Here is a 23,055-nt window from a genome sequence, read left to right as displayed (position 1 = left end):
ATTGGGCCATTGGTATGTGTCGGCTCGTACGTACTAGCAAGTGGACCAGTATACTTTTCAAAGGTAATGAAGCTAAGATTCATTTCTTCCGCAAGCTGTGCATCTGGGAGACGATCCCCATTCACTGTGTAATAGCTGTTACGCAGATATTCGGTCGTTTTCTGTTCATTAAATTATTAACCATCTCCCATACCCTTTTATTGTCATTACGAACCCAAAGAATTTCAGCCTGAAAATACTCAATTTTCGCTTTCTTCAGGTCTGAGTTCAATTTGTTCCTAAAGGTTTTAAACTCGGCAAATAGATGCAGATCGCGAGATTTCAGAAAAGCATGAAACTTCTTATTTTTTTTTTTTATGCGCTTGAATAACTCCATGGTCATCCAAGGTTTACGCATACCTTTTTTCTTTGTTTTATGCTCACACAAAGGAATAGCTGCATCATAGCACCACAGAAGTCTTTTCAGAAATATTCTATACGCGGTTGTAGCATTCTGTTCCATGTAAACGTCATCCCAGCTTTCGTTCTCTGTTAGGGTGCAAAAAAGCTTCAGAGTTTCATCATTTATTTGACGATACCACGTCTTTTCCTTATTATCTCTGTGTCTGCTGGAAACAGGGGGACCCAAACAGAACACGGGAAGGTGATCACTGAGGTCACATGTTATAACACCAGCGGCGATATCGTCACAATTCATATTTGTAACGCAGTTGTCAAGACACGTTGCGGTATCAGTGGTCACCCTTGTTGGAACTGTCACAACGTTCGTACAAGCATAGAGATGAATGAGGTCACGAAATTCATTTGCATTCGAGCTGTCCGATAGTGTATCAATGTTGACATCTCCAAGAATTATAAACGATTTTGTAACAGATCCTAGAAAACTGGGTGCATTTTCAAAGAAGTCGCTAAATTCAGATACACAGCCAGATGGCGGCCTGTATATTGCTCCAATCACAGTACCAGATAATTTGATAAAGAAACTTTCTACGTTTTGGTCAATCCTTGTCAAATTATCTATAACTTCGCAACACATATTTTGCTCAAGATATACTGCAATTCCGCCTCCTTTTTTTGCTTCCCTGCATATGCTTTCACACCTATAACCTGGCAGGTAAGGTGGTATGTCGTCCTTTGTTAACCAGGTTTCTGTTAGAACTAGGGCTTTAAATTTAATAGTCAGGGACTGAAGGAATATTACTAGATCATCGACCTTGTTTTTTATGCTGCGCATGTTTAAATGCATAGTTGTAAGCTGTCGTACACTATACTTATATGTTTTATTGAAAGTTGCATAGTCATAATAGCAACATCCAGCTATGTCCATTGCAAGGGTTCAATTAGCATTAGAAACATTCCTGCTAGTGTCTATTATGTTTCTATTTTTTCTACATCAGGCACATTGGCTATTCTGATAACATCTGCAGTCTCGTCCCTGCGTGCATAGATTTTTCCGTGGGAGGTTCAAACGAACTTCCATCCCATTGCTTTCTTTCGGGCAGTCACAGCGCCCAGGAGCTTTTTGTTTGACCCCGTTAAATGCTCATTAACGAACACAGGGCTGCTTTCCCCACCGAAGTCAATGCCCTTAGTGGTCAGCCGCTTCTTCCTGAATTTCTGCAGAACCTTGTCCCGTTTAGTGCGATGCACAAAACGAACAACTGTTTTTTTCTTCTTTGTTGAATGTCGAGACGCGGTGACATACATCAGTGTCCGAGTCAGTTATCGGTTCATCTAAAAAAGTTCCAATTCTTTTCACAGCGTCGCATAGATATATGGCAGAAGGCTGATTCAACATTCATTGCATTCCTAGTTGCGTGCTACAGTCCAAAATGTTCTTAAAATATTTTTTCGCCAAGCATAAATTTTGGTTTTGAATTTTTGCAATGCAATGTCTTATAACATATCTAAATTAAGAAGAAAATTTGTTTCAATTAAAATTTACAAATTGGAAAAGCAAACAGTCCTGACCTGTACTACAGTTTTAGGAGTGCAGCAGAACAAACAGGGTCGAAATACATAAAACAGTCATGAGGCCTGCACCACAAGATGAATATGCGGGCAGAAAACTGTAGCGGAGAAAAACAAAAAGCGTATTGTTGCAGGCTTGCCCACAATGCAGAGCTGCTATGGCTTATGAAACAATTTTTTTTAGAGCACTTCCAAGTCGATTTCAATGATAAAACTTCAGGACAGCATTAAAAAAAAATTAGACATACAAACGGATATTTTGGGGATCTCAAAGCCGCGTCCCCTTAAGAGGCAACTGCTCCAGAATGGTGCAGGCTTCCACGGCATCCTCCACAGAGTGACACAGCAGCAGTGGAGACTCCTCACAAGTGGTGTTGTCACTTCTTTAGAGGTGCCACCGTATAACTACGAACAGTGCATAATGAACGTGCAGTTTCGCCCCCCAAAAGAATGAGAGAAAAAGAAACCAGAACAACATAGGGAAACGCTTCGGCACAGGAACGGCCTTCCAGTGAGAAAATGAAACATTGGGGAGGCACTTAAGCTCCGTCTCTAAGTGACACACATATAAAGCCCCGATTTAACCAAGGTGTACAATTGTTCCTGCATGGGGTAGCGATAGCATGTTTTGACTTGCAACTTGTACGCTGCTGGTGTGGCTGACACCATCTATGGGAGCCTCTTGTAACAGCCACCAACTTTTCAGCTTTCCGGATTTTTATGTTGTGTCAATACCAGCTTTTCTGGGACATTGGGCCCTTACAGTGTCGCGTAAAAGACCGGTGACGCACCAGTCAGCGCCCTTACCTGTGCAAAACTGTACTCAGCTTGCTGGCTGATGTGCGGCCGGGCCGTCATCACCGTGGCCTGGTGTGAAACTTTGTAAAGGGAAACCGAAACTGTGCAAGTGTATGATTAATTTTTTGGTGCTCGTGCCCTTGGAATGCCACCGCGCTTGCTGTTGACTGGCACAAGGTGTGCGGGAACCTTTCTGATGGGATATTTGACATGATGCTGCATTATTAGCACGGTGTCGTTCATACAGCTATGTTCATGTAGAGGGCACTCAAATTAACTGATGTGAGCCCGGCAGTGTGAGAGCTTACCCTTTGACATGCAGCAGCAGTGCCCTGTGCCAGAAGAAGCGACTGCTGTGCCAGCAGGGTGGGGGGGATGTGGTGGTGACCCCTAAGCGGGAGGTGGACGAGGAGTGCATCCCCCTGCGGCCCCCCAACGGCTTCCTGGAAGGGGAGCGTCTGGTCAAGTGCGGTGCCACCCTGGTGCCCCCACCACCACGCCCCCACCACCACCTGTCACCGCTACAGCACGTTGGCCAGCCCCTGCACCTGGCACCCAGCTCGCAGCCCGCTGAGTTGTACAGGTGGGTGATCTTAGTCTTCGATGGCGAGGGTCCTCATACTGGGCATTGTGAAAGACTGCATTTGTCAGGCTGTGATATTTTGGATCTTTACGTGAAATCATTGTTCTTCTCATATCTGTGCCGCTTCTGTGATGGGCAGGATACCACTGCTTCGCCTGCTGCTGCCCTCTGAAGGTCGCTTCCATTACAGTTTAAGAACCAAAGGTCATTGGTACGAATTTCTCACACACACCAGACTTCAACTCAACTAACAACTTTGTGCGCTGCATTGTGCCGATTCATTTGCCACCACTCCGAACACTCTGCACCAAATGGGTGGGCCACAATTTTGTCACCAATGGTGACCCCAAGTGGCACCAGTCTCGGCACCCGCTCAGACGGCGCATATATAGCGGAATGCCAGCATAGGTAAACAGGCCGCTGTGCTAGCCGAACGACTGCACACGGGCGGTCATGTGTTGGGGGGGTCACATTTTGCTGACCGGAGATTTCCGGCCGCCATCTTGAAATCTCGGACGGACAAGAGACATTCAAATGTGAGTAGTGAGAGCAAATGCTATTAAAATATTTCAGAAAATGATAAACAAGCAAATTCTGTTGCCCAATTTTTTTTTTTTTTTTCAGAATAGTTTCATTTCATTTATTTCATTTATTGATCCCTTAAAGGCCCGAAGGCATTACATAAGGGGGGGCATATTGGTTTCCAACGGCGATGATGGGAACATGCATAACAATAAAAAGAACAAACATACAAACAAACATAAAAGGGGTTGTAGTCATATCAGGGTTTTTCAGCAAGTGATACATCATTTAACAGCCGCCGCGGTGGCTGAGTGGTTACGGCGCTCGGCTGCCGGCCCGAAATACGCGGGTTCGATCCCGGCCGCGGCGGTCGAATTTCGATGGAGGCGAAATTCTAGAGGCCCGTGTACTGTGCGATGTCAGTGCACGTTAAAGAACCCCAGGTGGTCGATATTTCCGGAGCCCTTCACTACGGCGTCTCTCATAGCCGAGTCGCTTTGGGACGTTAAACCCCAGAAACCAAACCAAACCATACATCATTTAACAAAGATATGTCAAGCAATACTCGCTACAAAAGAGCGCAGAAGTGATCAAGATTTATGTGAGGTGAATTTTTATTTTCTCGCGGAATGTTTTGTGATCAGTGCATGCAGCGATGTCGTTAGGCAGTGAATTCCATAGTGCTATTGCGTTGGGGAAAAATGAGTTGTTGTAAGCTGACGTGTGGCCACTGATGCGTGCTATCGGGTTACCGTGACTAAGCCGGGAGGACGTTCGTAGTGGGGCGGTTAATAGAGCGTGCCGTGATCTTGTGTTATGATAAAATGTATGAAGTAAGCATAGGCGGGAAACGACGCGGCGTGATTCCAGTGTTGAGAGACGGAGGGACTGCTTGAGGGCGGTGACACTGGCTTCTCTTGAGTAACATGAAGTGATGAACCGAGCTGCACGATTTTGAATTGATTCCAATTCGATGGTGAGATACGATTGCCATGGGTGCCAGATGGATGATGCATACTCTAATTTTGGCCGCACAAATGTTTCATACGCGAGTTGTTTTATGTTAGGGGATGCAGATTTCAGATTCCTTCTCAGGTAGCCAAGTGTGCGTGAAGTGTCGGAGCAAATGGTTCTAATGTGGGTGACCCAAGAAAGTGTTGATGTGAGATGTACACCTAGATATTTGTAAGATTTTGCAACGGTTATAGGGACTGATGAAATGCTGTAAGTGTGATTCGTCAAGGTGTGTTTGTGAGTGAAGGACAACGATTTGCACTTAGTAAGATTTAAAGGCATCTGCCACTTTTCACACCATGATGCAATAACGTCAAGGTCCAGTTGCAAAGTGAGGTTATCGGTTGGGTTACTTATTGCATTATAGATGACACAATCGTCCGCAAAGAGTCGCAATTTGCATTGAATATTAGAGGGCAGGTCGTTGATGTATATTAAGAAGAGTAATGGTGATAACCCGGCCCCTTGAGGGACACCAGATGTTACATCTGTTAAGGGTGACTGGATGTTATTGGCGGATGTGAACTGCGAGCGTCCTTTTAGAAAATGTTCGAGCCAGCATATCAGATTAGCAGGAATTCCCAGGAACGAAAGTTTCGCAAACAGATGGTTGTGAGGTACGCGATCAAATGCCTTCGAGAAGTCTAAGAAGATTGCATCTATTTGGAGGTTATCGTCTATGGCCTTAAGGATGTCTTGGGTGAACTCTGCCAGCTGGGTTTCGCATGAAAATGATTTCCTGAAGCCATGTTGATGAGGATAAAAGAAATTTATTGAATCAAGGTGAGACATTAAGCTTGATGATATAATGTGCTCTAGAAGTTTAGAAGATATGCTAGTAAGGGATATTGGACGATAGTTAGCTGGGCATGCGCGATCACCTGTTTTGAAAATGGGAACAATTTGGGCTATCTTCCAATCGTCAGGAATGTTTCCGGTGTCTAAAGATTGGGTAAATATTAGGTGTAGTATCTGGCTTGATAATGATAGAGTGTTTTTAAGTAGTTTACTGTTTATTTGGTCACATCCTGCAGATGATGACAGCTTGAGTGAACTGATTAATTTGGAGATTCCTTCGGGGCTAATTTGAATTTCCGGCATTTCTTTTTGACTATTGGTTTGCAAAACGTTGGGTGTAGAATTGCTGACAGGCGAAAACACAGATGAGAAGTAGTCATTTAAAAGTTTTGCGCATTGATTAGTATCAGCTGGTTCGCCATCAGGTCCTACAAGATCGAACCGATTAGATTTATGTTTAGGGGAGAGGATACGCCAGAATTTGGTGGGATTTGTTTTGAGAATGGAGAGCAAGTCAACAGAGAAAAATTTATCTTTCGCAGCACTCAATTCATTTAAATATTTACTCGCGCAGGCGTGGTATCTTTCCCATGCTTCTTGTTTTTGGCTTAGTTTAGCGGAACGATAAAGCCGTTTTTTCCTACTAAGAAGGTGCTTCAAGTTTTTGTTAAACCAAATATTGTTGGAATCCGATTTGACGACAATGGTTGGGATGTACTTATTTTTTAGTCGCAACATTGTTGACTTGTAACTTTCCCAGTTTTCGTGAACTGTGTTGGTTAGATAAGAACCTAGGAAGTCGGTGAAAAAGAATGAAAGTTCCTTATTTATGGAATCGAAATTACCTCGCTTATAGTCAGTGATTAATTTTTTCGTAGGTGATCGCCTGTTGGAATGTAATGACGTGCAAATGTGCAGAAACATGTGATCGCTGAGGCCCGGAAGCAGAGTTACACTGTGAATGTTGTCTGGGCAAGATGTCAGTAACAGGTCAAGAGTGTGAGTACCTCTTGTGGGGTGTGTGATGGTTTGATGCAGGTTGAAGTCTAGTGTTAAGTCAAGAAATTGTTTCGATTCTTTGGAAGGTGAATGACTAGATACAGAGAGGGAAGCCCAGTTTATATGTGGATAGTTAAAATCACCGAACAGAAAGATGTTCGAATTCAAATATGTGTTTTTAATCGTCGTTAATGCGTCATGAAGGGAGTCACAGAAGGATGAATCACTGTCTGGTGGCCTGTAGCAAATGCCCAATATTTCTTTCAATCCGAAGTTGTGCACGCATACCCAGGTTAGTTCTAGTTTGGTGTCGTGACAGATGAGTGATGATGATAGGGTGTTTCGGATGGCGATAAGCACTCCTCCGCCCCTCCGTCCGCGCCGATCACGACGATAAAGAACGTAGTTCCCGTTTGAAGGGAGGATTTCAGTATCTTTCACGCCTTCGTGTAGCCACGTTTCTGTTAGTAGGACAATGTCAGCACCAGTGTCGTCGATAAGGCTGTGCAGTTTATCTCGCTTTGGTAAAATGCTCCGTATGTTAGTGAGGACGATATTGAGATGCTTGGAACGTGAAGGGTGGGGGCGTAGCATGTTTTGCGGGGTGTCAGTCGGTGCTTTGTGATGGTTTGTAGGAGAGGTGCTTTGCAACTAAAATAAACAAAACCAGACTGCCTCGGCACCATATAAAAAACATGATGTACAGAGAAATGCATACTACTTGATAGACAGCATAACAGTGCCCAACCTTTAATGTGGTCATGCAAAATGAAATCCATAAAATGACAACATAATGGCTAATAAAACCTTATTCATTCAGAGTTGAAGGAACTGGATTAAATGCCTGGGTTATCCAAAGGTCGATTTATAAAATGCCCCACAGCCCCTGGAAAAGAACAAAAAAATCTTGGCAAGAATTTGAAAATGCTGTAAAGTCTTTTGAAGCGGCCCATCGCGCAAGCACCTGTAAACCCGTAATGAGAGCGCCCCGTTTCGGTGTGCTGGATGAAAAATGTCAATGCAAGCACGGAGGGGGGTGGTGGGGGGAGCACATTGGTGTTGGAATGGCAAGACGGCTTCTAAAAAAGATAATGAAATGACCAGCAACGTGGCAGTCGGTGTCCAAAAGCGGCGCAGAGCTGGGATTGGATTCCCAGCGAATGCGTGGCTCGACAGCTGCAGTTGCCGCGGGTGAGCGGCGAAGCTCAGAAACCGAAACTCCGCAGCCAGACTATTTTTCAGCCTAGCGACAGGGGCCCTCCAAATGTTGTCACACTTGCCGTTAAGCGCATTTAAAAGGTGCACGGGTTACAATGCTGCACTACGCAATAGGCGGGTTTTTTGCACGATCGCTTGCCGTGCTGTGACACCTCGACTCGCCCCTTTGGGAGCCTCATGCGACATTCCACAAGTAGGCTTTCCCGCAAAGCATAGTTCGCCAATATGAGATGGTGGAGGTCACACTCTAAGAGTTTCAGTAAAGGTGACAGGACGAATGCTATAGGTGTAGACATTAAGTATGTAACATATTACGGAAGGATAAAGACTGGAAAAAAGCGCGCTTTCATGTTGTGATTGTTCAAAGCGGTTTGTTGGCCATCTTGTTCGCAGCATGTGTGATAAGTAGAAAATCCCACGTACGGAATTTTGCACAAGATCAAGCCTAATGGTGTCGGGAGTATGATCAGTCCACGTGAGATAAACAATGGCGAAGAAAGGGAACAGCACCTTTGTATTGTTTTCCTGAAACTCTAAACCCGATTGTCGGATAATTTGTCCAGATATTGTGGTTTTGCTACAGTCGAATTTCTGAAATTCGCCACGGTATACAATCGCTGGCGAGTATTTGGGAATTTTCGAATATTCGGAAATTCTCAAATATCAGTTTCTCAAATACCGTATATACTCACTTAATGAACCCACTCTTTTCCAGAAAAGTTGACATCCGTTTGGGGGGAAGGTTCATTACGCGGGAAAAAAAGTTTCAACAGATTTTTTTGGAAGAGTCGAGATTTCATATCATATTTCTATTTCCGTCCTTCCATCATCACCAAACCTACGCGATCATACGCGTTCGTGCCACTGGTGTTTAGCATCGTTCACTTTGACGTGATCCGGCAATTTTCTGGCAGCCAGTGGCGCTGGCCATTTGCATCGAGATAATGCGAACATGCTGAACACCGGCCCTGAAGGACAGGCGCATGTTTTTTACGCGAGGTTAAAAAAACACACAGGATGGTCACGAGTGTGTAATGCGAATGGTTAAGCCTTAGCTTACAGCACACGTCTTGGCGCTCTGCCAAGTTCCCCAAGCGCGCCGCGTCCTCCTCCCCCTTACCCCTCTGGCAGGAGCTCTCCTCAAAAGGTAAACAAAAAAGTGGTGATGTTATCCGCGGTGGACAGCATCTTGGCGCGCTTCCAAGGTCTGCGCTGTGCGGACAGCGCAAAAACTGAGGAACCCGCTACAAAGAGTTAAAGGCTGAAAAAAAAAAGTAAATTCTGGCCGACAAAAGTGGGAGGCGGGCTCATTATGCAAGTGGGTTCATTACACGAGTATATACAGTATTCGCACACCCCTAATATATAGTTAAATAGTAGTCCACGCTGACACACAAATGCTTTCACACTCGCAGCAAGTAAGTCTTAAGTGCCCTTCGTAATTTTTGTCCCGCCTGAACGCAGGACTGAGGGGAAACTGCCGCTGCTTGCATTGCGCAGGGAGTACTGCCGCCCCACGGTGTATGTTGCAGCTGCCAGCAGCCTTGCCCAGCCAGCTTACCTGCCCCAGCAAGCTCCACAGAAGTATGTCCTAGCCGGCGGGTTCCTGGCCCCACCCCTGGCCCCGCCCCCAGCCCACCACCACAGCCGAGGCCCGGCCCCTGCGACAGCCACATTGGCAGCCGTGCCATACACCGCGCACCCTCTACCTGCCCACCTGCAACCAGCAGGGCCCCAGGGAGCTACTGCTGCCCCGCCCACCTTCCCTGCTGCACCCGCGGCCGCTGTGGCTTCATACAGCTATGGCCTCAACCCCTTGAGTCCCGGGAAGCCCCAGTACCAGCATGTCTACCAGATGTTTGGCGAGTGAGGCTGCACTGAGGACGACCACCTCAATGGACCAGTGTTGTGTGTATGGCTTTTCTTCCATGCAGTGTGTGTATGTTTGTTACTTTTTGCACCACTCGGTTCAGTTACCGTAGCCTGGTGGTGCTGCACCACTGACAGTCTGTTGTCGTGCGCTCCCGTGTGGTGCTGCGTGCGTTGCGACTTCAGTACAGTGACATTTGATGGCGTGCTTGCTGGGACTTGTGTTGCATAGCTGAGCAGTCTGAGGCATTTGTTTTCAGTTCGTTCCCGGCAGAAAACCACGGGTATCACCACTGCACGTGCAGCGCATGTGCACCCTTAGTCAAGGAGCATGCAGTATTGCTGTATCTCATTTTTAGCTCTTTTTGTTGTTGCTTTGTATCGGTGGCAGATAGGTGGCTGTTCCCCACTGTTCTTCTTTGTTTCGCCTTCCTTCGAGTGGTGTGACCACTTGGGTTTTGACTGGTGGTTGGCACACACACATGGCTAAGCAGCAGGAGGTGTTGTGACGCCTCCTTGGGTGGTCCCTGTTGCAGCTGCTCCATGTGCACTGGACATTTGGAACTGTTACCAGCAGGAAGTGACATGGGCACAGCAGCACTGGAGTCGGGGGTGGGGAGGGTGGGGCATTTTTCTGGGAGCGTTCTAGCACCGTCTTTCTCTCTCCTCCCACTCGTTGTCTGACCCAGTGGCTCCAGTTGGACCTCGCCCTTGCCTCTGTAGGTGAGCGAGCTGTATCTTCGCAAAGTGCCTCGACCACTGCTAGTGCTGGAAGCGTGGCCACCCCTGCTCGGGAACACAGCTTCTGCGTGTGTCTGGTCGTAACACAGGGTTCCTCCTTGGTCCAGCCCATGCGCAGTCTGAGAGCAGCACAGTGTGGCCAGATGCTGCTTTACTTGTGGGTATGGGAGGGTGCAGCCATTGTCTCGGTGCTCTCATCGTGTGCGAGAGGGATATCTAGGCTGGGCAGCTCATTGTCGACAGATGCAAAGAGAGACGCTGTGCCTTTGCTGTCTGTACAAAGTTGGATAAAAGGCACGTTGGTGAGGGAATTTGGATCTGTGTGGGCCGAATTGGCGCGACAGTTGCAAAGTTGTTGCACTCATCCCCTACGCTCTGCTTGTTGGTCGCAAGCTTGCACAGTGCCCCCCCCCCTTCCAAGTGTTATGGCGTGTGAATGTTTTTGCCTTATATTAGCTACAATTGTCTGTGCTTTGGAGAGTTGCTAGAGGGGAGCCAAACACACTCGTGCGGAACTTGAGGCCGTGTTATGCCCCGACTGTAGGCACAAGCAGTGACTGCTAGTGCATGTGTGAAGCATGCATCCTGAACGACAACCCATCGCAGTGTAGATCAGGTTAATGGTCTGCACAAAGTACAATTTTCTTTGTGTGTTGTGTGTGCGCGTGTTTTTGTGGCATGCTTCCAATGGCCATAGTTGGTGATCTTTGTAAGCCTCTGGAAAGAGCCAGGTTTTGATGATTTACATGTTGAGTGTGCATGTCTGCATCATATTTCACATTTAGCGCTGAAAACAGCTATTTTCTGTCATTCTCTTATGGTCACATTTTTGTCAAAAGTGAAAGAGCCCACGCTGTGCGCACTTGCAGAGATGCCACAGCTGTTTTGCACGAAAGGCACGATGGAAGCAGCTTTATTGAAGAGCAGTGTCTGCATCTGTGCCCTTTCATTGTTTTGCGTCGTAGATCGCTGCATTGTTTTGTCCCTTCCTCTGCCAGCAGCGAAGTGATGCAGAGGTGGTTTTGACCTCTGGAATTTGTGAGGACGAGTGTGTCTGTGTGTATATAAATCTGTGCTAAGTATATTTGTGCATGCTGTTGGGCACGGCAGGAGGGAGGGCCCACGCCTGTTATCTACACTGTACATAAGAGGGGAGGCAGAACACACACTTTTATTGCATATGTGTGCACATGTATGTTCCGTAGCAAAGATAGGCAAAGTAACACAACACATCATTGCGGATTTGGTTGGGCACGACCAGGCGGGTTGCACACCACTTCTTTATTATCATCTTACCTGGTAGGAACTCGTTCCATCATAACAGGTTTTGATTGTGTGCCCATCTGGTGGTTGGCACTTTGTTGAACAAGCTTGCCAACAGGGCTGCAAGCTGGTCATGGCCAATATGGTTACGACAGACTAAGAAAGGGGAGGGGGGAGCACCTGCATCGGTGCTGTAGAGAGTCGCCCGCTGTGTGCATTTGTATGGCCCACTCTATTTGTGTGACTAAAGCACATCTGTGTTAGGTACTAGTCTCAAAAGCAAACAGGAATACTATAATCTACCTTGTGCAAATCTTTTTTTTTTTCTCACTTCCGTTTTGCATTTTTTTCAAAGGCTTGATTGTTCTCTTCGGGGTGGAGGTTCTCACTCATCCACTTTTGCCTCTGTTCAGTTAATCTTTCTTTCAGCTGTTAGTACTGGCGTCAAGTGCAAGTAGCTGTAGACGAGAGTGTGACGAGAGTGCACACCCCCGTCCCTTTCTGTATGCATTTTTCTCTTTGGGGCACTATGTGGAGGAAAGGTAAAACTGACTACCAGTGTTTGTGTACAAGCTTTTGACGTTTAGCATCTATTATGGCTTGCTAAAAGCAAACTCGGATTAGTAGTGTAGCTGTTTGCATTGTTTCCCTTCTCGGGTGTGTGTGTGCGCGTGCATTGTGCATGTTTTTAGCAGCGTTGACTACCTTGTACTTTTGTTTTTGCTTCTTCCATTATCTGGCTGTGACTTGCAGTTGTAAAGTGCACATTCTTTTTTTCCCTTTAAGTTGTCAGTGTTTCTATACAAGCACATAATTAGATTAGGATTTCCAAGTGTGTTATGGTTCTTTTGTGTGTATTGTGTGATGTGGGTACTGGCCAGATGCCTGTTCACTATTAAAGAATCGAACTGGTTGACTCCTCTGTGTTTTAAGCGTCATGCCATCCCACTGGTGGTGCTTTCCATTTGGCACATCTGTACCATCTATATTCTGCTAGGCACCTTTCAGAGGAGGCTTCTTACTTGTAGATGGAGGAAAGTATGCCATATGAGGGTGTATGCAGCCATTTGCCACACACATATGGGATGCTTGTTCACAGAACTTGTCATTGAAATTGAAATTGGCTTTTGAGGAAAGGAAATGGCCCAGTATTGTCTCACATCTCGGTGGACACCTGAACTGCAGGATAAGGGAAGGGAGGAAGGTGGGAGTGAAACAAGACAGAGAAAGAAGTGCTGTAGTGGACGGCTCAGGAATAATTTGGACATCTGGGGATTGCGCAGCACAGGGGTAAACGCATCCTACAAGACTCGCTTGTCTTGAGGCAGCAATTGTGTCGGACAATCAGGGTGTTGTTTAAATGGGCGCTTCAATGAGCACAAACGTTGCCTGAAGCGTGTCCGTGTTTAACTTGAGCTCGCATTGTGACGGACACGACAGCACAGGGGCGCCTTTCTGCTTCGAAAGAAACGTGGCCGGGTTCGAACTTCGGCTCAGTAGCCAAACGCCCTAACCACTGAGTCGCCGCGACGAGTTTTGTCATTTGCTTTTCAGTTTAAACAGACCATGAAACGGTATATAGTGAGGTTATATATCATTTATATCAGTTATATATCATACCGTACCCGGGTTATATACCGTACGAGCGATCCGTATTCCATCACCTGCCACTGAAACGTGAACAATTTTTAAGCTAGCTTCATTAACACCGAAGACCTCGGCAAATAAATATATTGCTCTGTATTCCCCCTCAACTCGTACACGCTGACACGCTGGGAAAAAAAAGACTGCACCCTGTCTCGCTCACGTCGCTTGGGCACACCCAATGGGCCCAGATTCCCCACTGTAGGTCGCAGGTGGAGGGGCAGGTAAGAACTCGTGGTGATGTGCTGCCCTAATCCATTGCAAGCAGCAATTTTTAAATTTATTTGTAAATTATAGGGTCCACACAGGATTTCAGTTTGACCCAAACACGAAGATCACCTCTATAGATTGCGCGAAGGAAGCACCTGCAGAGGCCACAAAGAGCTCGCTGGGAAAAGGAGACTGGAGAGAGCAAGCAAGAGCCCACTGATGACCCCTCCTGGGGGTTGAGGAGAATAAAAGGCTCTGCCCTAGAAGCACATAAAGTTGTGAACATACTCCGATGTTGCAGCCATATGCTCAGAAATTCAATTCAATTCCATTTATTTCCCAGAAAATTCTGGCTGGCTGCTTGGGCTAAAACTAGGTATACAGCTTGACGAGGCCCAGGCAGCCGTTATAAGGAACAGGGGCAGACTCAGTTCAAAATTGTTACATGCACAGAAAAGAAAGGAGCAAGTTCAGTTCAAAATCTTTACATACACAACATAAAAAAGCGAACACCTAGTCAGGTTACAGTTTTACAAAAACAGGACAGTCAAAAAGCACAAAATCACCATTTTTGAAAATAAGGAAGTGCAAAAAACATTTGAAAAACATACAAGGGAACAGGTGTACTTGGGTGTGAATGAGAAGTCGGGAATTATTTCTGATTAATTCATGCAATGCTTTCTTAGTAGGGTTATTTATATCTTTATATCTATTTAAAATTATTGGAAGATGAAATGAAAGCAATATACGGAATTCATACATACTTTGAATTCTTAACACACTAAACGTTTCAAAAACTTGCCGCGTGTGGCTTAGGTAATCAAGATTGGCAATGTGACGTATGGCTTTCTTTTGAAGAAGGTAAATTTTTTCTAGGTTGGTTTTAGTAGTCATTTGGTTAGGATAACCAATTACTCTGATCTCACTCTTTACTCTGTGATCTCACAGGAGTAAATAAGAACTTGTACATTTTCCCTCCCCACTTAATCTCTAAACGATGTGATCATGAGCTGAAAGTTCTTGAAATGCGCATCGTACTGATGTCTACCGTAATTCGTTTTTTCCGCATGCTTCCACACACTGGAATAGGCTTCCCGAGAGCATTGGTGAATGTTGAACGTGTTCAGAGTTTGCCTTTATTGTCACGCAGTCTGCCATAGATTAATATCATCCCGTTTACATCGTATCTTTTGGCTGGCATTGTACTCCATGCGATAGTGTTCCCTTTCCATTTCTGTCTTGTAATTTTGCACCGCGGTACACTGAAGACGTATTTTTTTACTTTCTTACTTTTACCATCCGTGCTTTTTGTTTTAAGTTTCTGTCACATGTTCATTTTCCTCCAATTGTTCCCCCCCCTGCAATAATGCCCTTGTGGTGCTGCAGGTACCTGTATAAATAAATAAAATAAATACCATCTGCCATCGTTGAAACAATATCGAGAGAACGTTGAGGCAGTATAGCCCGGTGAACGCTATTTTCGGTCAAAGCAATAGAACACTGCAAATACACGGTTTTACAAGTGTTCCTCTGATACGCGTCTAAACTTTTTCTCTTATAACTGCGCGAAAAGCATGTATTCGTGCTTAAAACAACGAAACAAGCTGTTTTAGTCCAAAACGAGCTAAATCACAACACATCGGTTTTACAAGTGTTCCTCTGATACTGGTCAAAACTTTTTCTTTTATAACTGCGCGAAAAGCATGTATTCTTGCTTAATACAACGAAACAAGCTGTTTTAGACCGAAACGAGCTAAATCATAACACATCGGTTTTACAAGTCTCCCTAATACGCGTCAAAACGTTTTCTTCTATAACTGCGCGAAAAGCATGTATTCGTGCTTAAAACAACGAAACAAGTGGTTTTAGACCGAAACGAGCTAAATCACAACACATCGGTTTTACAAGTATCCACGTGATACGCGTCAAAACTTTTTCTCTTATAAATGCGCGAAAAGCATGTATTCGTGCTTAATACAACGAAACAAGCTGTGTTAGACCGAAACGAGCTAAATCTGAACACATCGATTTTACAAGTGTCCCTGTGACACGAGTCAAATATTTTTCTCTTATAACAGCGCGAAAAGCATGTATTCTTGCTTAATACAACGAAACAAGTTGTTTTAGACCGAAACGAGCTATATCTGAACACATCAGTTTTACAAGTATCCACATGATACTCGTCAAAACTTTTTCTCTTATAACTGCGCGAAAAGCATGTATTCGTGCTTAATACAACTAAACAAGCTGTTTTAGCCCGAAACGAGCTAAATCACAACACATCGGTTTTACAAGTGTTCCTCTGATACGCGTCTAAACTTTTTCTCTTATAACCGCGAAAAGCATGTATTCGTGCTTAAAACAACGAAACAAGCTGTTTTAGTCCGAAACGAGCTAAATCACAAACATCGGTTTTACAAGTGTTCCTCTGATACGCGTCAAAACTTTTTCTCTTATAACTGCGCGAAAAGCATGTATTCGTGCTTTAAACAACGAAACAAGCTGTTTTAGACCGAGAGGAGCTAAATCTGAACACATCGGTTTTACAAGTGTCCCTCTAATACGCGTCAAAACTTTTTCTTCTATAACTGCGCGAAAAGCATGTATTCTTGCTTAAAACAACGAAACAAGCTGTTTTATACCAAAACGAGCTATATCTGAACACATCGGTTTTACAAGTATCCACGTGATACGCTTCATCTTTTTCTCTTATAACTGCGCGAAAAGCATGTATTCGTGCTTAATACAACGAAAAGAGCTGTTTTAGACCGAAACGAGCTAAATCTGAACACATCGGTTTTACAAGTGCCCATGTGATACCCGTCAAAACTTTTTTCTCTTATAACTGCGCGAAAAGCATGTATTCCTGCTTAATCCAAGGAGACAAGCTGTTTTAGACCGAAACGAGGTAAATCACAACACATCGGTTTTACAAGTTTTCCTCTGATACGCGTCAAAACTTTTTCTCTTATAACTGCGCGAAAAGCATGTATTCGTGCTTAATACAACGAAACAAGCTGTTTTAGACCGAAACGAGCTAAATCACAACTCATCGGTTTTACAAGTCTCCCTAATACGCGTCAAAACGTTTTCTTCTATAACTGCGCGAAAAGCATGTATTCGTGCTTAAAACATCGAAACAAGCGGTTTCAAACTGAAACGAGCTAAATCACAACACATCGGTTTTACAAGTATCCACGTGATACGCGTCAAAACTTTTTCTCTTATAAATCCGCGAAAAGCATGTATTCGTGCTTAATACAACGAAACAAGCTGTGTTAGACCGAAACGAGCTAAATCTGAACACATCGGTTTTACAAGTGTCCCTGTGACACACGTCAACACTTTTTCTCTTATAACAGCGCGAAAAGCATGTATTCTTGCTTAATACAACGAAACAAGTTGTTTTAGACCGAAACGAGCTATATTTGAAGACATCGGTTTTACAAGTATCCACATGATACTCGTCAAAACTTTTTCTCTTATAACTGCGCGAAAAGCATGTATTCGTGCTTAATACAACTAAACAAGCTGTTTTAGTCCGAAACGAGCTATATCACAACACAACGGTTTTACAAGTGTTCCCCTGATACGCGTCTAAACTTTTTCTCTTATAACTGCGCGAAAAGCATGTATTCGTGCTTAAAACAACGAAACAAGCTGTTTTAGTCCGAAACGAGCTAAATCACAACACATCGGTTTTACAAGTGTCCCTCTAATACGCGTCAAAACTTTTTCTTCTATAACTGCGCGAAAAGCATGTATTTGTGCTTAAAACAACGAAACAAGCTGTTTTATACCAAAACGAGCTATATCTGAGCACATCGGTTTTACAAGTATCCACGTGATACGCGTCAACTTTTTCTCTTATAACTGCGCGAAAAGCATGTATTCGTGCTTAATATAACGAAACAAGCTGTTTTAGACCGAAACGAGCTAAATCTGAACACATCGGTTTTACAAGTGTCCCTGTGACAGGCGTCAAAACTTTTTCTCGCATAACTGCGCGAAAAGCATGTATTCCTGCTTAATCCAACGAAACAAGATGTTTTAGACCGAAACGAGGTAAATCTGAACACATCGGTTTTACAAGTGTCCCTGTGACACGCGTCAAAACTTTTTCTCTTATAACTGCGCGAAAAGCATGTATTCTTGCTTAATACAACGAAACAAGCTGTTTTAGACGAAACGAGCTAAATCACAACACATCGATTTTACAAGTGTTCCTCTGATACGCGTCAACTTTTTCTCTTATAACTGCACGAAAAGCATGTATTCGTGCTTAATACAACGAAACAAGCTGTTTTAGACGAAACGAGCTAAATCACAACACATCGATTTTACAAGTGTTCCTCTGATACGCGTCAACTTTTTCTCTTATAACTGCACGAAAAGCATGTATTCGTGCTTAATACAACGAAACAAGCTGTTTTAGACTGAGATGAGCTAAATCTGAACACATCTCTAATACACGTCAAAACTTTTCCTTCTATAACGGCGCGAAAAGCATGTATTCGTGCTTAAAACAACGAAACAAGCTGTTTTATACCAAAACGAGCTATATCTGAACACATCGGTTTTACAAGTATCCACGTGATACGCGTCAAAACTTTTTCTCCTATAACTGCGCGAAAAGCATGTATTCGTGCTTAATCTAACGAAACAAGCTGTTTTAGACCGAAACGAGCTAAATCTGAACACATCGGTTTTACAAGTGTCCCTGTGACACGCGTCAAAACTTTTTCTCTTATAACAGCGCGAAAATCATGTATTCTTGCTTAACACAACGAAACAAGCTGTTTTAGACCGAAACGAGCTAAATCTGAACACATCGGTTTTACAAGTGTCCCTGTGACACGCGTCAAAACTTTTTCTCTTATAACAGCGCGAAAAGCATGTATTCTTGCTCAATACAACGAAACAAGCTGTTTTAGACCGAAACGAGCTAAATCACAACACATCGGTTTTACAAGTTTTCCTCTGATACGCGTCAAAACTTTTTCTCATAACTGCGCGAAAAGCATGTATTCGTGCTTAATACAACGAAACAAGCTGTTTTAGACCAAAACGAGCTAAATCACAACACATCGGTTTTACAAGTCTCGCTAAAACGCGTCAAAACCTTTTCTTCTATAACTGCGCGAAAAGCATGTATTCGTGCTTAAAACAACAAAACAAGCTGTTTTAGACCGAAACGAGCTAAATCACAACACCGGTTTTACAAGTATCCACGTGATACGCGTCAAAACGTTTTCTCTTATAACTGCGCGAAAAGCACGTATTCGTGCTTAATACAACGAAACAAGCTGTTTTAGACCGAAACGAGCTATATCTGAACACATCGGTTTTACAAGTATTTACGTGATACGCGTCAAAACTTTTTCTCTTATAAATGCGCGAAAAGCATGTATTCGTGCTTAATACAACGAAACAAGCTGTGTTAGACCGAAACGAGCTAAATCTGAACACATCGGTTTTAAAAGTGTCCTTGTGACAAGCGTCAAAACTTTTTCTCTTATAACTGCGCAAAAAGCATGTATTCGTGCTTAATACAACGAAACAAGCTGTGTTAGACCGAAACGAGCTAAATCTGAACACATCGGTTTTACCAAGTGTCCTTGTGACACGCGTCAAAACTTTTTCTCTTATAACTGCGCAAAAAGCATGTATTCGTGATTAATCCAACGAAACAAGCTGTTTTAGACCGAAACGAGCTAAATCACAACACATTGGTTTTACGAGTGTTCCTCTGATACGCGTCAAAACTTTTTCTCTTATAACTGCGCGAAAAGCATGTATTCGTGCTTAATACAACGAAACAAGCTGTTTTAGACTGAAACGAGCTAAATCACAACACATCGGTTTTACAAGTTTTCCTCTGAACGCGTCAAAACTTTTTCTCTTATAACTGCGCGAAAAGCATGTATTCGTGCTTAATACAACGAAACAAGCTGTTTTAGACCGAAACGAGCTAAATCACAACACATCGGTTTTAAAAAAGTTCAGAAGAGCAAGGTTCCGGGCTAGTTGGTAATGCATTTTAGGGAAGAAACAGCGCAATGAAACACGGACACACGAAGAACGGACACACACGAGCGCTGACTCACAACTGAAATTTATTTTGAAGAAAGGATGCTTAAATAGGAGACATGCGAGGGTGCTTAACAGGGCTGCTGCAGCGATAACCGCCAATCAGTGTGGTCGCGTCACAAAATTTCAAAAACAGCAACGAAAAAAGTAAGTGATTAAAAACGGTGTAAAGGGCCGCAAAAAGGTGGTCAGGTGACAGTAACAATAACAAGACCAATGGGGGGGAGCATTAAAACCATGAGGGACACAGATGTGAAAATACAGGTGAAACATAAAAATGAAAGACGTACAGGCTTTAAAAGCGTGCCCAAAAAGGGGAGGGGGAGATAAAAGCGGTTAAAACTTAAGACGCAGCGAAGGATAAAACAAGATAAAGGCACTACCAACAAGGGATCACAGAATCATTAGGCTATAGGTTGCACAAGAAAACTTAAGTGTTCATCAGGCCACCCAGAAAATTTAGCTCTTTTTCCGACAAGGAGAGGGATGCAGTGCTCACGCATTGTTCACCAGCTTGATGAATTTGGAGGGCTTCTAGGATTTCCCTCGTCAACCTATCTCGTCCTCGGCCGATAGTGGTGCAGCGATTAAAGTCAGGGGTGCACATTCTTTCAGTGTCGTCTTCTGTGATTTTGCACTTCTTACAGTGCTTAGCCAGGTGCCCAGAAATTGCTATACTATTTACGTTGTTTTGATGTTCTTGTAGGCGGATATTGATGCACCTTCCCGTTTGACCGATGTACCTTTTCCCGCATGACACTGGGATGGAGTAAATTATTTCTAAATCACAGGGGACATATTGATCAGTGTGTGCCACCCTACACCCTCGGGATTTCGGCGGGTTCTTCACTTTGGAACAGAGGGCGGAAAGTTTGTTGGGAGCCGTGAAGAACACATCCACGCCGGCGCGCTGTGCGACTTTCTTTAGACGATGGCCGATGGTGTGGAGGTAGGGCATTGCCACAAAATTTCTGCGGTTATCGTTTGAAGCAGCAGGTCCGAGGTGTGGCCGGGGCTTCTTGACCATGGAGCCGGTTACTGATACAAGCAGATGCAAAGGGTAGCCTGCTGTTAAAAGACGATTGGTCTGGTTGTCGAAGCTGTCCAGGACTAAATGCTCACATGATTTTTGCAGCGCGTTTTGGAAACCCAGCTTTACTATGCCCCGCTTGACAAGTTTTGTGTGAGCTGACGTGAAGGGCAGGAGTGGCTTTTTGCCTCTAGGTTGGTAAGACCAGCATGTGTGGTTATCGGAAAATTGGAGATTAAGGTCAAGAAATCTGATCGACTGATCGTTGGGTGTTTCATGTGTCAAAGGGAGAGGCAAGCATCGGTCAAATAAGGAAAGGGCCTGCGACACCGCTGAAGTGAAAGATTCCTGGCTGCAGTTTAGAAGGACGAGATAGTCGGTCTTTCCGCCCGTGATTTTTTGCGACTTTTGGACTTCTACCTAAAATCAACATTCGTTACTTGGAATGATCACAAGTATATTCAAAAGCAGGGTGTGTGTATTGGGTCTTGTGTAGCGCCCATTCTAAGTGAACTTTTTCTAGCCCAACATGATAGAAAGCTGCATGATTTGATTGCTGAGACGGCCGTGGTAAAAATTTTCCGATACGTTGACGACTATCTCGAAACGAAACAAGCTGTTTTAGACTGAGATGAGCTAAATCTGAAAACTCTTTTACAAGTGTCCCTCTAATACTTTTTCTTCTATAACTGCGCGAAAAGCATGTATTCGTGCTTAATACAACGAAACAAGCTGTTTTAGACCGAAACGAGCTAAATCTGAACACATCGGTTTTACAAGTGCCCTTGTGACACGCGTCAAAACTTTTTCTCTTATAACTGCGCGAAAAGCATGTATTCCTGCTTAATCCAACGAAACAAGATGTTTTAGACCGAAACGAGGTAAATCTGAACACATCGGTTTTACAAGTGTCCCTGTGACACGCGTCAAAACTTTTTCTCTTATAACTGCGCGAAAAGCATGTATTCTTGCTTAATACAACGAAACAAGCTGTTTTAGACGAAACGAGCTAAATCACAACACATCGATTTTACAAGTGTTCCTCTGATACGCGTCAACTTTTTCTCTTATAACTGCACGAAAAGCATGTATTCGTGCTTAATACAACGAAACAAGCTGTTTTAGACGAAACGAGCTAAATCACAACACATCGATTTTACAAGTGTTCCTCTGATACGCGTCAACTTTTTCTCTTATAACTGCACGAAAAGCATGTATTCGTGCTTAATACAACGAAACAAGCTGTTTTAGACTGAGATGAGCTAAATCTGAACACATCTCTAATACACGTCAAAACTTTTCCTTCTATAACTGCGCGAAAAGCATGTATTCGTGCTTAAAACAACGAAACAAGCTGTTTTATACCAAAACGAGCTATATCTGAACACATCGGTTTTACAAGTATCCATGTGATACGCGTCAAAACTTTTTCTCCTATAACTGCGCGAAAAGCATGTATTCGTGCTTAATCTAACGAAACAAGCTGTTTTAGACCGAAACGAGCTAAATCTGAACACATCGGTTTTACAAGTGTCCCTGTGACACGCGTCAAAACTTTTTCTCTTATAACAGCGCGAAAATCATGTATTCTTGCTTAACACAACGAAACAAGCTGTTTTAGACCGAAACGAGCTAAATCTGAACACATCGGTTTTACAAGTGTCCCTGTGAAACGCGTCAAAACTTTTTCTCTTATAACAGCGCGAAAAGCATGTATTCTTGCTCAATACAACGAAACAAGCTGTTTTAGACCGAAACGAGCTAAATCACAACACATCGGTTTTACAAGTTTTCCTCTGATACGCGTCAAAACTTTTTCTCATAACTGCGCGAAAAGCATGTATTCGTGCTTAATACAACGAAACAAGCTGTTTTAGACCAAAACGAGCTAAATCACAACACATCGGTTTTACAAGTCTCGCTAAAACGCGTCAAAACCTTTTCTTCTATAACTGCGCGAAAAGCATGTATTCGTGCTTAAAACAACAAAACAAGCTGTTTTAGACCGAAACGAGCTAAATCTGAACACATCGGTTTTACAAGTGCCCATGTGATACCAGTCAAAACTTTTTTCTCATATAACTGCGCGAAAAGCATGTATTCCTGCTTAATCCAAGGAGACAAGCTGTTTTAGACCGAAACGAGGTAAATCACAACACATCGGTTTTACAAGTTTTCCTCTGATACGCGTCAAAACTTTTTCTCTTATAACTGCGCGAAAAGCATGTATTCGTGCTTAATACAACGAAACAAGCTGTTTTAGACCGAAACGAGCTAAATCACAACTCATCGGTTTTACAAGTCT

The 23,055-nt window shown here is 43.8% G+C and overlaps 1 protein-coding gene across 6 annotated transcripts in view; it reads left to right on the top strand.

Annotated features, from left to right (window-relative positions):
• The window catches only part of LOC144127815 (uncharacterized), a 135,620-nt gene extending 122,928 nt beyond the window's left edge, over nucleotides 1-12,692 (top strand). For 2 of the 6 annotated variants that reach the window (XM_077660752.1, XM_077660754.1), the window contains 2 exons: nucleotides 3,092-3,352; nucleotides 9,404-12,692. In XM_077660752.1, the coding sequence (XP_077516878.1) occupies nucleotides 3,092-3,352; nucleotides 9,404-9,773 (631 nt within the window). In that variant the 3' untranslated portion in view covers nucleotides 9,774-12,692. Of the gene's footprint in view, nucleotides 1-3,091; nucleotides 3,353-9,367 lie in introns of all 6 variants that reach the window. The other 4 variants (XM_077660749.1, XM_077660751.1, XM_077660753.1 and 1 more) reach the window with 3 other exon arrangements.
• Nucleotides 12,693-23,055: the final 10,363 nt, after the last annotated feature.

The sequence above is a fragment of the Amblyomma americanum genome, chromosome 4 (assembly GCF_052857255.1).
Source record: "Amblyomma americanum isolate KBUSLIRL-KWMA chromosome 4, ASM5285725v1, whole genome shotgun sequence".
Taxonomy (NCBI): domain Eukaryota; kingdom Metazoa; phylum Arthropoda; class Arachnida; order Ixodida; family Ixodidae; genus Amblyomma; species Amblyomma americanum.
This window is presented reverse-complemented; position numbering and strand designations above follow the sequence as displayed.